This window comes from Monopterus albus, unplaced genomic scaffold (genome assembly GCF_001952655.1).
Source record: "Monopterus albus unplaced genomic scaffold, M_albus_1.0 scaffold214.1, whole genome shotgun sequence".
In the NCBI taxonomy this organism is placed as follows: Eukaryota; Metazoa; Chordata; class Actinopteri; order Synbranchiformes; family Synbranchidae; genus Monopterus; species Monopterus albus.
The window spans coordinates 1,912,643-1,929,040 of NW_018128094.1; the positions used below are offsets into that span (position 1 = coordinate 1,912,643).

The 16,398-nt window shown below is 39.2% G+C and overlaps 1 protein-coding gene across 1 annotated transcript in view; it reads left to right on the top strand.

The window, feature by feature from the left end:
• LOC109971040 (unconventional myosin-XVIIIa-like) overlaps positions 1–16,398 on the top strand; it is a 233,547-nt gene that overhangs the window by 36,643 nt on the left and 180,506 nt on the right. The window contains 4 exon segments of the mRNA XM_020619059.1: positions 5,611–5,787; positions 9,688–9,898; positions 10,747–10,889; positions 14,510–14,610. Of these exon segments, the coding sequence (XP_020474715.1) occupies positions 5,611–5,787; positions 9,688–9,898; positions 10,747–10,889; positions 14,510–14,610 (632 nt within the window).

Here is a 16,398-nt window from a genome sequence, read left to right on the forward strand (position 1 = left end):
TGGTGTGTAGCTAAAAACATTCTCACGACCTCTAGTAACATGTCGTGACTTAAACATAAGAACATATTATGGCTAAGGCTACAGTTATACACGTCGTAATAATAATATTAAACACCCTGTCTGCTGACAGTCATCAACTCTTCTCTCTAGTTATCCTTGACCAGATGTACCCTGTAGAAACTCATAAGCATGCCTAAGCATTTAACAGTCTAACTAGACATCCTATCTCCACTAAACATTTCTAATACATAAAGTATCTATCCAATTTCTATCTGACTAAAAATACCTAACAGTTTGCTCAAGAATTAGTTTTTTATTATTGTTATTGTTTTCTCTACAAACACATTTTTGTCTCATTTTAGCCAGGAACATTCTGGTTGATATACCCTGATCTGTCTATCTGTCTGCTCTGCTCTTTGAACAGTAATCATGCAGAACTGATATGGGTTTTTCCCCTGTCTTTAATCAAGAGCATGATTTTCAGCTTGGGGGAAAAATGCTACCGGGTCCTCACACTCTAATTTATCTGCTTGTGCTCAAAGCCCTGCCATCGCACTCAACTATAATGCTGCTTGCATAACCTTCCTGCACTTGCGCTCAAACCCTTCTCCTGGTACACAGGCTTCTGCCGCACGCTTGTGAAACGTATTCTCTCAGATCTCCTGCTCTGCTCTCGGATTTTTGTAACCCTGTCAGAATCCCCCAGATCATCGCCGCCTTGGGTGTGTTGACTTTACTTCTTAGGCCTCCCTTACAGGCGGTTAAATAGGTGGTTCTTCCTGTTAGCTAGAGCAGAAAAACACTTTATGGATGGATGGAGGCACGGGAGCTGGGCAGTGTGGCGCAGTCTAGCAACATGGACAGCCAAAGTCTCAAGTAAATTTTTTGTTGTAATATTTCAGCATTAAGTGCATTGCTTAAAGCACACAGTTTTGTTTTGGATAGCAGCCAATTTTTATGAGCCTAACTTTATTTTGCTTTGCTTTGTAATCTAGCAACAAAGTTGAGAATTTGCCATGTGCCTAGGCTGCTCAGGTAGAGCTACTATTAGCTTTCTCATGTTAACTTTCTAAAACAAAGATGGTAAACTTTTGGTCTGCCAATATAAATCTGCCCATGAAATGGTATAAGGCCCCTTGCAAACTTAAATCAAACACAATTAAAATTCTCTGGGTTTAATCTCGATTGACTTTATGTTCAAAGCATTCGCTCTGTTGCTCTCCACCACCGTTAGGGTTTTGCAAGAGTGAGTGAAGGTCTTTGTGCAGTCACATAATGTTCAACGCCACTATGCCGCAGCCATTGTAATGGCAAGACAGGGTATGGCATATAAAAACTTATGTACAAAATCTATGCTGCTTAGTTTATTTTATAATGTTATCCAGGAAAGCCTGTTCCATTAGACAAGGTTTGACTGTTAAATTCAAATAATGCTCTATATTTGTTGTACAATGTGCATATGTTAAGAGTGGTGATCTTTTTTGTCTGTTAGAATCAGCAAGAACTATGAGTACTTCTGTCTTAAGCTGCAACCTGTGCACACAGCTTATTGTGCTGCAGCATGACACTGTATAGTAATTTATGACACTTTGTAAGAGGTGTGCTTTCTTTTGACCTACGTATGTGTGTTACAGTCATCCGGCAGGTCTTGTTAAGGGAGGTGACACTGGTGCGGTGGGTAGAGCAGTTGTCTCCCAACCAGAAAGTTGGAGGTTCAAATCTCGGTGCCGGCAGTCCACATGTCAAAGTGTCCTTGGGCAAGACACTGAACTTGCCCCGATGGTTAGAGCCATTGGTTGAGTTGGTGCCGCAGATGGCTACCTTAGTTCTGTACCAGAAACAAATTCCTTGTGTGTAACAATCACCACCAATAAAGGTGATTATCCTTAATAACACTGATAGTGTAGTGTAACTGGCAGACTAAACTATCACTCATAGTGATAGTGTAGTGTAACTGGCAGACTAAAGGTTTGGTACCGTTTTAACCAAATAGAAAGAGTAAATAATAAAAACAGAATATTTGCGCACTGTCCGAAACAAAACAGTGCACTTAATGTGGAAATACAACAAAAAATCTCCGGACTTTAGTGGTCCATGTTGCTAGACTGATCCATACCTTCTAGCTCCCTTTCCTCCATCTATCCGTAATGTGGTTTTCTTTTCTAACTAACAGGAAGCACCGCCTATGTACTGTATCTGTCCGTAAGGGAGCCTTAAGAGGTAAAGTCAATGCACCCACAAGGTGGCCGTGATAATCTTATTGGTCAGCACTGTAGCTGGCATTCCATTAGCTGGGGGACTTTGACAGGGTTACTTCAAAAAAGTACGAGAGCAGAGCAGGAGATCTGAGAGTAGAAGTTTCACAAGCGTGCAGCAGGAACCTGTGTACCAGGAGAAGAGTTTGAGTGCAAGTGCAGGAAGGTTATACAAGCAGCATTATAGTTGAGTGCAAGGGTGGGGCTTTTTTAGGTAAATTAGAGTGCGAGGAGCAGGTAGCGTTTTGCCCCCAAGCTGAAGATCATGCTCTTTCTTGATTAAAGACAGACTCAATCGGCCTCTCTGCAATCCAAACTGATTTTATATGAGTAACCAGTTCCTGATGGTATACATGCAGAGAGTTATGACTTACTCTCTCTGCGAAAAAAGAATAAGAACACTGTAGACTGTTAGTGACCACACACGTGAATTGCTGGCCATCTGGCAAGTGCTTTTTGCTCATCTAATATAAAACCAAACTGAGGTCTGTCTGAACTTAAAATTATTTCCTTTCCCTGAAACATACAGTATTGTTCAAAATAATAGCAGTACAATGTGACTAACCAGAATAATCCAGGTTTTTAGTATATTTTTTATTGCTACATGGCAAACAAGTTACCAGTAGGTGCAGTAGATTCTCAGAAAGCAAACAAGACCCAGCATTCATGATATGCACGCTCTTAAGGCTGTGAAATTGGGCAATTAGTTGAAAGGGGTGTGTTCAAAAAAATAGCAGTGTCTGCCGTTGACTGTACAAACACAAAACTATGTTGTACAAACGTTTTTGTTTCTAGGATTTAGCAATCCTGTGAATCACTAAACTAATATTTAGTTGTATGACCACAGTTTGTTATAACTGCTTCACATCTGTGTGGCATGGAGTCAACCAACTTGTGGCACCTTTCAGCTGTTATTACACTCCATGATTCTTTAACAACATTCCACAATTCATTTACATTTCTTGGTTTTGCTTCAGAAACAGCATTTTTGATATCACCCCACAAGTTCTCGATTGGATTAAGGTCCGGGGATTGGGCTGGCCACTCCATAACATTAATTTTGTTGGTTTGGAACCAAGACTTTGCTCGTTTACTAGTGTGTTTGGGGTCATTGTCTTGTTGAAACAACCATTTCAAGGGCATGTCCTCTTCAGCATAAGGCAACATGACCTCTTCAAGTATTTTGACATATGCAAACTGATCCATGATCCCTGGTATGCGATAAATAGGCCCAACACCATAGTAGGAGAAACATGCCCATATCATGATGCTTGCACCACCATGCTTCACTGTCTTCACTGTGTACTGTGGCTTGAATTCAGAGTTTGGGGGTCGTCTCACAAACTGTCTGTAGCCCTTGGACCCAAAAAGAACAATTTTACTCTCATCAGTCCACAAAATGTTCCTCCATTTCTCTTTAGGCCAGTTGACGTGTTCTTTGGCAAATTGTAACCTCTTCTGCACGTGCCTTTTTTTTAACAGAGGGACTTTGCGGGGGATTCTTGAAAATAGATTAGCTTCACACAGACGTCTTCTAACTGTCACAGTACTTACAGGTAACTCCAGACTGTCTTTGATCATCCTGGAGCTGATCATTGGCTGGGCCTTTGCCATTCTGGTTATTCTTCGATCCATTTTGATGGTTGTCTTCCGTTTTCTTCCACGTCTCTCTGGTTTTGCTCTCCATTTTAAGGCATTGGAGATCATTTTAGCTGAACAGCCTATAATTTTTTGCACCTCTTTATAGGTTTTCCCCTCTCCAATCAACTTTTTAATCAAAGTACGCTGTTCTTCTGAACAATGTCTTGAACGACCCATTTTCCTCAGGCTTTCAAATGCATGTTCAACAAGTGCTGGCTTCATCCTTAAATAGGGGCCACCTGATTCACACCTGTTATTTCACAAAATTGATGACCTCACTGATTGAATGCCACACTGCTATTTTTTTAACACACCCCTTTCAACTAATTGCCCAATTGCACAGCCTTAAGAGCGTGCATATCATGAATGCTGGGTCTTGTTTGCTTTCTGAGAATCTACTGCACCTACTGGTAACTTGTTTGCCATGTAGCAATAAAAAATATACTAAAAACCTGGATTATTCTGGTTAGTCACATTGTACTGCTATTATTTTGAACAATACTGTATACTTATAAAAAAAAAACCTATATGCACTATCAGTGTTCTTATCATCAAAGTATAGTTTGAACGCATGTTCACTAATCTGTCGTTTTTATTATTAACTTATTACCCTCTCTATGGCTGATGAGCTTAGTGTCCCCATAGAAGAACGTGCTGAGGTTTGCGGTCTAAAGCGTAGTGTCTTTCCTCTGTTTTGCTGTTGCCTCAGACCAGCTGTTTTTAAAGTGTGAGGGTTCAGCCGACCACTCACCACCCTGGGGGCCTTCACTGATTAGCTGCTTGTAGGTTAGACCCGGTCAGGTAAAACAGCCAGTCCCTGTACAGGAACATTCCCGGACATGCAGTAACCTCAGGCCCTGTATTTTTCTCCACATCCTTTGGTCACAGTGCAACAGCAGGAGGTAAAATAGATCAGACGCTAAACCCCCAAGTTGCCCCCAGTGGTTAGAACCATCGATGTGAGTTGGTGCTGCAGATGGCCGCCACAGTTATGTACCGGAAACAAATTCCTTGTGTGTGTACCATACTTGGCCAAATAAAGGTGATTATTATTATCCTTAAAAAAGATTTTCAGAATAACCCCAGCATAATATGATAGGAAGCTTTGTTTTGTTTTGTTTTTTTTTTGTTTTTTTAATATTACAGAATGTTTCACCGCTGTCTAACAACAATGGATACTGTAAAATGTATATTCACATCTCAGGTCAAGATAGAATCCAAACTTTCTCATGAAATAATCTTCTTCGGTTCTGACTTTGGGGAACTGAAAAGGTAAAGCACCAGGGTCTTTCAAGGCTGCAAGATGCACTTTACATTTCAGATATAGATTTAGTCAGGCTTTCATTGCAGGCTCAAGTAGGACTGCATTAGTGATAATGGTTCATCTCCAGGTTAACAGTTAATAATATATTATTAAAGAATTACAAACTAGGAGGCAGGTTAGTGATTAGGAAGAGAAGGACCTCTTATTTTGAATCAATGACTCTGAACATTCTTCCATGCCAGTGTCCCTTGCTTGATGGTTAAGTGCTTGAACCCAGGGGCAATTTGTGCCTGGGCCATTTTACAGTATGACTGGACATTATAACGGCTCCAATTTGATGTAATAATCCAGTTGTTTTTCCTTATTAGTTAAAAACAATTCTGTATCTGGTTATTTGTTGATCTGTTGCTAGTGTAATCCCATCATCTTCATATGTCTCTCCATGTGTAGGCCAACCCTCCATCATATGACCTTTCAGAAGACCTAGCTTCACTGCTCTATCTGAATGAATCCAGTCTGATGCACTGCTTGAGGCAGCGCTATGGAGGCAATCTCATCCACACCTATGCCGGACCCAACATGGTGGTTATTAACCCACTCAGCATACCCTCCATGTACTCTGAGAAGGTAAGCTTAAGACTGATTCCTGGGGTTCGCTGATATTACTGTTATAGCAGCATACCATATTGTGCCCATGGTTTTTGAATGACATGCTCATTATCATATGTTACTGTCCACAGCACAAACAGTTCATATATTTTTATCTGAGAATTCAAGCCTACTCATGTTGAGCTTTACAGGCTTAAAGAGGACTTTTGATTCAGTGTGTCTGTTCATTGGGCAAGTTGCTCTCAGCTAATGTAAAACATTAAATTACTTAGATTGCCCATGGCATACTCATTTCTGGTCATTTAATGTTTAATTTTCAGTACCTCTAGATTAGCTTTGCACCCATCTTAACTCCAAATAAAACCTGAGAACCTCTTCCTAAAAATGAGAGGATTGTTAGTGAACACACACAACTCCTGCTGCCGGTGTTGTGTTGAAATCCATTTCCCCATTGAGATGTGTTTCCCCTAATCTGAATCCTAACATTATCCTAACCACAACCACTGAGTGGGTCACTACATGAAACTGAGTTTTGAACATCTCAATCGGGGAACAAAAAACACCGACAAATAAGTTATGTTTTCAATAATGACAATACTTAAAATTCTATCTGACATGTTCAACCCAGAATATGAAAGTGGACAGCATGACCAACTGCAACAGCATTAATTAATTTTCATGCTTTAATGCTAAAACTGTTTAATGTCACAATGCACCAGTGGTGTTATAACCCTGTTTTATTTTGCTCAGGTTTTTGTTATTATTATTATGCCAATAAAAGTGGTTGTGGAGACTAAACCATATGTGATGCAAAGGTCCTGTTATAAAGGAAGGTGGAAGCATGGGGAAGGGGCCCCACAGATAGTGACCCAGGTCAGCCATAAGGGGGTGCTATAATAATTGAATTATGAAATACAGTGTGAGTTATGAAATGTTTTGTTTCATAACTCACTAAACTTAAGTCACACATTCAAAAACTATATCTATGTGTTCCCCATATTGAGCTACATCTGCTGGTACAGGTCATACCTTTTTTCACCTATAATTTTTTTTTTTTTCGCAAATGGGATAAATGCGCAAATTCAGCTTTTTGAACTAGTCTCTGGTTTTTCAACTCAGGATGACAAACTTGGTGTCAAAACATTCTCTGGAACCTCATTGTCAATAATGATAAAAAGGTGTTTGATTTTGTTCATAGTTCACTAGCCATGTGCATTTGAATGTTGATGGTGCAATGCCATTTTTGGTAAAAGGCAGTATTTCATTGAAATAAAATGACATTTGTAAAAGATTTTACCAGGACTGCAAGGGTGAATTGTTGATTTGCAATGCAGAAGCTGGTGAAACTACACCACTAGGCGGCACTGTAACTGATTTTTTTAAAATGACACCATTAACAGCATTTTAAGTTTACCATTTTTGCTGTGCTCATTCAGTATAAGCTATAGATTTAGTCAAATTTGGGGCAAATTGGTCTAATGGTTGATTTATGATTATTGCTTAAAGTTGCCTTTAAAGAATTCCTCTTGGTGTACAAATTCATTCTTCATATGACACAAAAATTCATGTGTTTATGCAGGATATATAAATGCATTATTTTAGTTAACAATAATGATGTTTATTAATAAAAAGTATATATGTATTTACAAGAAAACTCATTTCATTTGTGGTCTCATGCTCCTTCTGGTGGTTGGTGCACCTCACCAGCAGATGACCACCCTGCATCAGAAAACCTCACCAGATCAGCTCTTTAGAATTAACATTACTGAGAATGTAGCTATGATATTTAGCTAGATTTCCACATGCATGAACTGTATTAATGACTCTTGTCCATTGATGGATCCATCCATCCAAAATCTATACCACCTATCCTGAAGAGGGTCACAGTGTTGCCATGGTTACCACGCTGTGTATATAGCATGGTTGTATATGGACTGCTGGATAAAATTAATGCTAGTTCATAAACGGACACTGAATGTTTGCCGCCTCAGTCCAGGGGAATATAAAAACATAGCAAAGGTGGCAAAGCTGATCAGTGTGATTAGCAATCCAATTGATTCATTTCAAATATTTACTGGTGCTTAAGAAGTAGCAAGAGAGGGTCAGGAGGAGAGGAGGAGTGATCCAAGTGATTTGTTTCAAATATTTACTGGCTTTAACCACAGCCACTGAAGCAGAGGGTCAGGAGGAGAGAGCTGAAGAAAGAGATGTAGGAGGAGGGCAGCAACATGCTGTCACTGTGGGAGAGCTAGTCCAGAAGGGACAGGTCAGATGAATAGCACCGAGATACTATAGTATTACTATATTTAATTTAAAAAATTAAAAATTATGAAAGCTACCGCCACAAGTATAATCTAATTATCTGGGAAACACTTGTGTAAATCAGTTGATACAAGCACAAGCTTAGCCCTGAGGAGCAAAAGGGAAAAGGGTTAGACTTTGTTTTATTTTTAAATTAGCTTCCTCAAGTAATGCGTTATTCAAACTCATACATAAACACTTATACATAACACAAAACCTATAACAGGCAGTGTAATGCCTTAATAAAGCCTTATAAAGCACCCTGGTGTAAAAATTATGTCTTCATCTGACCCTGCCAGGTGTTGCTTACCAAACCAGTTTCACAGCTGTAGCACTTCCAGCTGGTGTTGGAGCTTCCCAGTTTTTTGATGCAAGGCTTCATTTTCATTGGCCATATCATCTGCCATCACTGTTGTCATAGGAGTCACACAATAATCATAATCAGGTGCCCTTGGCCAACACTCCCAAACATTAGTTCTTTGAGTTGTTAATATGTAATCATTCCAGGAAAAGAGAACTGATATTCTTTCTTTTTGTAGTCTCCTCAGTCCCCCAGCAGTCACTTATGAAGTCTCCCAGGTGAAAATGCCAACTACACACACACACGAGTGTTTTTGTAGGATTGAAGTTGTCCCTATGGATCTTGATTAGCAATAGAGCTTTTAAAGCAGCATCAATCGGAAACGAGTGAAAACTCATTTCTGAGTTATAGCACAATGAATTGCTACAAAGGGCCGCACAACAATGTAATGCTGACTTTCTCACCCGCTGGAAACATAATTGCCTTTCTTTAATCTGGAGTCCACTCATCCTTTCTTACTTACTGGCTAGCGCTTCATGTCAATGTAAACCAAATCAAACTGGAAGTACTAACCCTTACAGTCATATCCTTGAAGTTGACAGATGCCATCTCATGAATGGCGCCAGTGTGGCTATGTGTGCATGATTTTTGTTTGTTTTGTTATCCGTTTCTGGGGTTCCTTATTGGGGTGTGACGATGTTCTAGTGGGCTTGATTCCCTTTTCTTTGTACTAACACAATGAACCCAATTAAAACATAATTGAAACTATGTAAATAACACATATTTCTTGTGGATATAATGGCTGTACATTTCTGCAAAATCCAAATTAAAAAAAGAAAGGTTTTGAAAAATGGCATCAATGTATGTGGACATCATGATTTTAATGATAGAAAAAATGTATGTGGTTTGATTTATCATGTGTGTAAGACTGCAAACCATAAGCCATAGATGTCAGCCTTTTGCGTAATGTGCACCTACTGCAAAACCAGTCAATATTTAAGTCATGTGTTTTATGCATAACTAAGAGTAATTGCAAGTTAGGCTCTAAAGATTTCCACAACATGAGTGACCTACAGCTTATTACTTTAGCTGAGCCCTCCTGTCCTGCAACAGAGCTGCTGCTGCTGCTGCTCATTCTACACCATCTCTGTAGACATGGTGTTAGATTGGCCATTATGATAAGCTTTTTCTTTCAGTGTTTAGACATGCTTAACACCACTAGCTTTTATTTTAGTTCCTCTATATTTTTATTTGTCTTTTGTGTTCCTCCCCTACTGTGTATATCTCCTTCCTTTTCCTTTCTTCATCCCTATCAGGTAATGAACATGTTCAAAGGCTGTCGGCGTGAGGACTCAGCTCCTCATATCTACTCTGTGGCCCACTTAGCCTACCGCAGCTTGCTCACTACCCGGCAGGATCAGTCCATTGTACTACTGGGCAAGTCCAGCAGCGGCAAGACCACCAACTGCCAGCACCTGGTCCAGTACCTGGTCTCTGTCACTGGGAGCATGGGCAAAATATTCTCTGGTGAGCCAGAAAAGAGGGGAGCAGAGTCATCACAAAAATACACGAATAGGTGCAGTAGCCTGTGTGGATGGACATATATATATGCCTGCCATCCATCCACACATCACTGACAGATAGTTGCACAGGACTTTTATATGTTACAGATCAAATGGTAAGACTGAATTTGTATGATGCTGTGCTGTATCACTGCAGTGGGAATTGATGTTGCATTTGAGAAATTTTCTATTTGTCAGAATTGCAGACAGAATTGCAAACTGCAAATGTTGTTTCCTTGAATATAATATATAATCTAAACTTAACTTTGAAAAGCATATGCATACCAGTGCTGTAAACAAACCGACAGTATATCTGTATTATCTAAACCACTTTATTTGGAGGTGACTGAAACTAAAAACATATCAATAATACGCCCTCATTGCAACAAAAAATGTGTGCACAACTTTGGCAAATGTCCAGACTGAAACAGGACGTGGGTCTATAAAGTTTGATGGATGTTTAAAGCTGAGAATTAGAGTTTTAATTTCATTATTTTATAATGTGTTTTTATTCTTTTTATTGATGTTGATTTCATCACTAGACTGCATGCCAGTCTGAGTGCTCAGAGTGCTCATCCAACAGTCCTTACACAGTTTGCTTTTTTTTTTTGCTTACTAATTTGAACTGTTTCGATACTTGTGTTAGAACAAGTTGTTTGGAACAGTTGTTGTATAACCTAGTATAGTCAGCTATGCTCTTTTTTAAATTTATGATAAGTACAGTGTATAATAAACTGGTAGAGACTTGCTACTATGGGATTTATAACAGTAGATTCTGTTTGTGAGCTGGAATTTTTCTTTTTTATGACACAGCTGAGAAGTGGCAGGCGGTCTACACTGTCCTGGAATCTTTTGGCAACAGCTCGACCTCAATGAACACCAATGCCAGCCACTTCTCACATATAGTATCCCTTGACTTCAACCAGGCTGGGCAGGTGGCATCTGCCTCCATCCAGGTAAAAAGCATGTTCCAAGAATCCAGGAAAGGTTTAGAGCCAAGGAATCTAATAATCCAAGTAGACAAATCTAACAGAGAGAAAGGTGAAACATAGTCTGTAATTCAGGTGGGGGATCAGAGTTTGAAAACCCAAGGGTCATAATCTAAACACAAAAGGTCTTCAGGGGAAAACAAAGCAAGGACAAAATCTAAAATGGATCTGAAAGAGGGAAGTAAATCCAGAACAAGTAAACAGAAGGTAAAAATGAACAAGGCTGGCGTGCTAGGCAACAAAACTCATAATCTGGCAATGTATGAGGGAAAATGGGATCATTATGTACACAATGGAGATTCCCCTGAGGGCATCACAAGCCCCAAGAATGTGCAGGAATAATAATACACACACTCAGGAAAATACAGGATCAGGGCAGGAATTGTGACAGTCATTGATTAAATTAAAAATATGTGTCCAGATCAGGTAAGTACACCTGGCTTTATCTGCTGTCGTTATTGCCTGAAACATGATTTATTTAGTTATGTGCAAGGTATTCCTTATTTATCAGGGCTCATGGGCTGGGTTACTTTGTGTGTCTGTGTGCAGAGATTTGATGTCCAATCCCCGATTCTTAACAAGCAGCTGGAAATCATCTCCTAACAGCAGATTCAGTTCAGCAGCCTCTTTCTCATCTCACCTTCCATAGTGATTTTTCCATGCATTCACATCTGCTGTTTTTTGTCTTGGAAATGTTGCCTGCTGCTTGAGATACTGTATGTGAGAGGCACTGGGAGCTGATGCACCATGATACACAGTTGGTTTCTCTGTGAGATTTCCTTTATTTATTGCTTATTTTGTCGTGATTACAAAAAGTGTAGAGTTTCGGTTTTTACAAGTAGTTTTGACACTTAGACTAAACAGCCATTTTGTAGATTTAACTGGGGACAAATAAGCAGCAGTATCCAACCCATCAATTTGAAAGAATTTGTATATTTATATTTATTTATCCTTGTTCAGATTTATTTTCCCTGTGTTTGATCTCTTTGTGTGTCTTCTTAAACATTGGTACGTTTTCTAAGTATATTGAGGCAGCCACTTGTAGGCACAAACATACAAAAAAAAGCTAATTGTAATAATTCTGATATTGTCACACAAAATCTGCATAAAAAGGAATATGACAGAAACTTAAAATGATTAAGGACAAATCACAACTATTTTAAAGACAATTCATTTTTTGCATCTGGGCTTGTTTTATTTATTGGATTGATTTTTCAGACATGCAGAGGAGGATCAGAACAACAGCACCCTGGACTGGAGACAAAAGACAAATTTTAGCTGTCGCCATCTCTACTTTAAAACCAAAACCAGGCCTGGTCCAAGTCTTTATGGGGCTCTAAACAAAATTTGATTGGGTGCCCTCTACCGCCTATGCACCTCCAATGCTATTAACTAATGTCAATGCTTGATCATTTGCACACATACTGTAAATTTAACACACCCATTATCACTATTATTAACTGTAGCTGTTTGCTTACATAATATCATGGTCAGCCTGGCATTTTTTTATTCATGTGATCTTAAAAGGTAGCAAACTCACAAGGGTGTTACTAAGTGGTAAACGTGAATGTGATTTACTGAAAAGTAACGAAGTAAACAGAAGACAGCTAGCAATTAGTAAAGCAATCATACCTTTATCTTGGTTTTTTCTCATCCTTTGTTTTCTTTTTTGTTCTCTTCTATGCTCAAGATGTCCTTTTTTGCGACATTACTATTTGGCTGCTTTTTCCATCTAACCTACTGCTTGTAGGGTTAGAAAGGCTGCTTGCATCAGTGCACATATGAATAAACAAGCTTTGGGACATTTCCAGCACTCTTGGAGGCCCTCTGGTAAACAGACGCTTAGTTCGCTTATCTACACCATTGTTGATGGACCGGGCATCAACACTTCCCTCCACTATGCAAAAATGAGTCCAAAATATCGTGAATATGGTGGCTGCCATGTTGCTTTTTTGCAACCACATTCTGTGCAGTAGTGACCAGAAGTGAAGTGACAGCAATGGACTACTAATCAAAGCCGTCAAATCACCAGGAACACACCCCTTTTTATATAATCAAATAACTTATTAAAACAATCCATCCATCATCTATACCGCTTATTCCTGAATCATCATGGGGGGGCTGAAGCCTATTTTAGGTGACACTGGGCGAGAGGCGGTCTATTACAGGGCTGACATGTAGACAAACAACCACACATACACTCACCATTTTGAGTCATTAGTTAACCAAAGCTGTATGTCTTTGGACTGTGAGAGAAAGCCAGAGTCCCCAGAGAGAACGCACACAGGCACAGGAACAACATGTAAACTCATCACAGACAGGCCTTGCGTTGGCTCAGGCTCTAACCTTCTTGTTGTGAGGCAACAGCACTAACCACTATGCCACTGTGCCACCATATTAAAAACAAATTTACCAGTAAAATGTCCACCTGTGCACAAATCTGTGCACTATATGCCACCATTACACATCACTAACTTTGTCTCTCTTCTCTCTCGTAGTGTGTCCTCTCTCTCTCTCCCTGTACCTTTCTGCAGGTAGTCCTGGCTCTGGAGCTCTATGTTTCTGATGAGCAGTCACTGGCCACATCAACCTGACCAGTGTTTGATTGTTTGTTGTGTCCTGTTGCTTTTCTTTTCTCTCTCTCCTCTATCCACTCACCCCAACCGGTCGAGACAGAAGGCTGCCCACCAAGAGCCGGGGTCTGTCGGAGGTTTCTTCCCTTAAAGGGAGTTTTTCCTCCCCACTGTTGCCAAGTGCTTGCTCAAGGGGGATTTGTTGGGTTTTCCCTCTGTAATAATAGTGATAACAGTAAGGTCTAGACCCTACTTTGGAAAGTGTCCTGATATGACTTTTGTTGTGATTTGGCGCTATACAAATAAATTTTGATTTGATTTGATTTGAAATCATTGTGCTAATATCTACCAAAAATGACCTCTGGAAAAATTTTTTTTTGTACTTTGAGTTTTTAGTTTGGCTTATGTCCCACCTCAACTAATGTGAAGGAGGTAGGTTTTATGACCAATACTGCAATCAGTTTGTGGTGGCCTCACTTTTGGGAGCTTGTAAGCCTGTCCATTGTTTATAGTCAGTTGTTTACACTAAAAGCATAGCGTGTGCAGCATCTCATCTCACATCTCACGTGAACATCCTGGGATGCTTGTACTTGTGTCTATACTGGGTGTGTGTTCTCTCATGCATAGGAAGTGCTTGGCGTACAAAAATATGCAAAGAAGCCAACAGGAACACTTTTGAAAAGGGAGAATTCAGGATCAAAATTCTGACAAATAATAGACAATGAGGGAACTAGTGGCTACACTTGCATGTACAGTATACCCAAACCATGGTAAAACACCTCAAATAAAAAACTGCACACACTTACTATGTTCAGTAGGATTGATGTAAGGAATTCTTTACTTATCCTGTACCATTTCAGTTTTCTGAGTCACTTCACTTCAGACATAATACTTACTGTACATCTGTTGCTATCAGCTTAAAATCCATTGTTTTATTTAAATCTCAATTCAAACTGTATGTACTGACATATCCATAGCAGAATGGTCTAACTTATGTTGTCTCTTCCTGCTTAGACAATGCTGCTGGAAAAATGGAGGGTGAGCAGACGACCTGAAGAAGAGTCCACCTTCAATGTATTTTACTACATGATGGCTGGTGCTGATAGCAGTCTAAGGTGACTTTAACACTTTTTAAAATAAATACCGCATTTGAAAATGATTCAAATATGTAACTTTTTTAAAGTTAAACATACACTCATCTGCCATATTAGGTACACCTGTATGTACCTGTATGAATTGTATGCAATTCCTTTGCAACAGTTCCACCTTAACATCTGTTTTGTGAAGCTCAAAATGTTTACATTTTTAGTGAAATTGTCATAAATATATAAATTCAATTATATGTTTATTGAGGTCATAGTTAAAGGCAATGTTATATTCAAAGGCGTTCCTAATATTCTGACCCTCTCATGTATGTAGCTGGTGAGGAAAAAATATAGAAACACCTCTAAATATAACTGAGTCCAGTACAACACCATCTTTGACTGTTATCTTTTTTCTTCACCCGTTCTTAGGTCAAAAACACAGACTTAGAATCAGACTTAGAAAGTGGATCACCAGAATCTTCACTTATTTTTTCTCTGTTGCCTCTCAGGGCTTCCGTATGTAGGTGCAGCAGCGGAAAATGCAAAAGGATTGGGTGAGGTCGCAAATAGATGGGTCTGGTGATTAATAGGCCCTATATGACATCTAGTCACACCACAGCTCAGCTAACTAGTGAAATACGACAGCACGACAAATGAAGCATCATTTGTTTGCATGTTGCAGAATGGTGTGAACAGTTCATTAATGACAATAGAAATAGCCAAAATAGCCTAGTGAATAGTTTGGTGAAGCTGTTTATAGTATGATCACAATGATCCACCATTTTTTCTTTTGTCTCAATTCTGCTCAGTCTCAGTGTTTGCACTTTCAAGAATAAAATACAAGTATAAAAATGCAAAAAAAATATTAGAGAGTATGTATTAATGATTTCAAGCAGTGTTATGATCTCCTGTAATCTGACGTCTCCAGCATATCAGGCAGCATACTACGTTCCTACTGACCAGGCTGATCTGTGGCTATTGTGTACCAGCTTGGACTCATTTACACGTGATTTAATGAAGGTAAACATAATGGACAGCCGTGCATAACGGCAGTGTGCTCTGGCACGGCACTTCTCAAATCAGAAGCTGTAGATTTATCAACATATATTCAGATGACTGCAGGGCTTTAATGGACTAGAAGAAGGTTTTCATGCAAAGCAGTGGTAGTGGATACTGCTAGAATCATTAGAGACATAGAGTCATTCCTACATTAAATACATTAGATGTTACTTTTTTATTCAGGTTTAAACATACATAGGCTATTGGTTGTGGAGTGTTTGATTACATAGGTTTTTATATGTTTTAAGCCTTATTCCATTATTTCTTTGCATCTACTGCAAGAATGTTTGCTCTTGCACCAAAGTGCCAGCAGAGTGAAGTTGCTTCAGAAAGACGTGGGTCTGAGATATTGATTTTTTTTGTTTACCTCAGGAATACCAACCAATACTCACACTCCACTGCTTCATCTGAATAAACCTTCCTCTCCTGCAAATTAGCACCATGCACGCACACCAAACTACATACAGTGGGTACGGAAAGTATTCAGACCCCCTTAAATTTTTCACTCTTTGTTATATTGCAGCCATATGCTAAAATCATTTAAGTTCATTTTTTCCTCATTAATGTACACACAGCACCCCATATTGACAGAAAAACACCGAATGTTTGACATTTTTGCAGATTTATTAAAAAAGAAAAACTGAAATATCACATGGTCATAAGTATTCAGACCCTTTGCTGTGACACTCATATATTTAACTTAGGTGCTGTCCATTTCTTCTGATCATCCCTGAGATGGTTCTACACCTTCATTTGAGT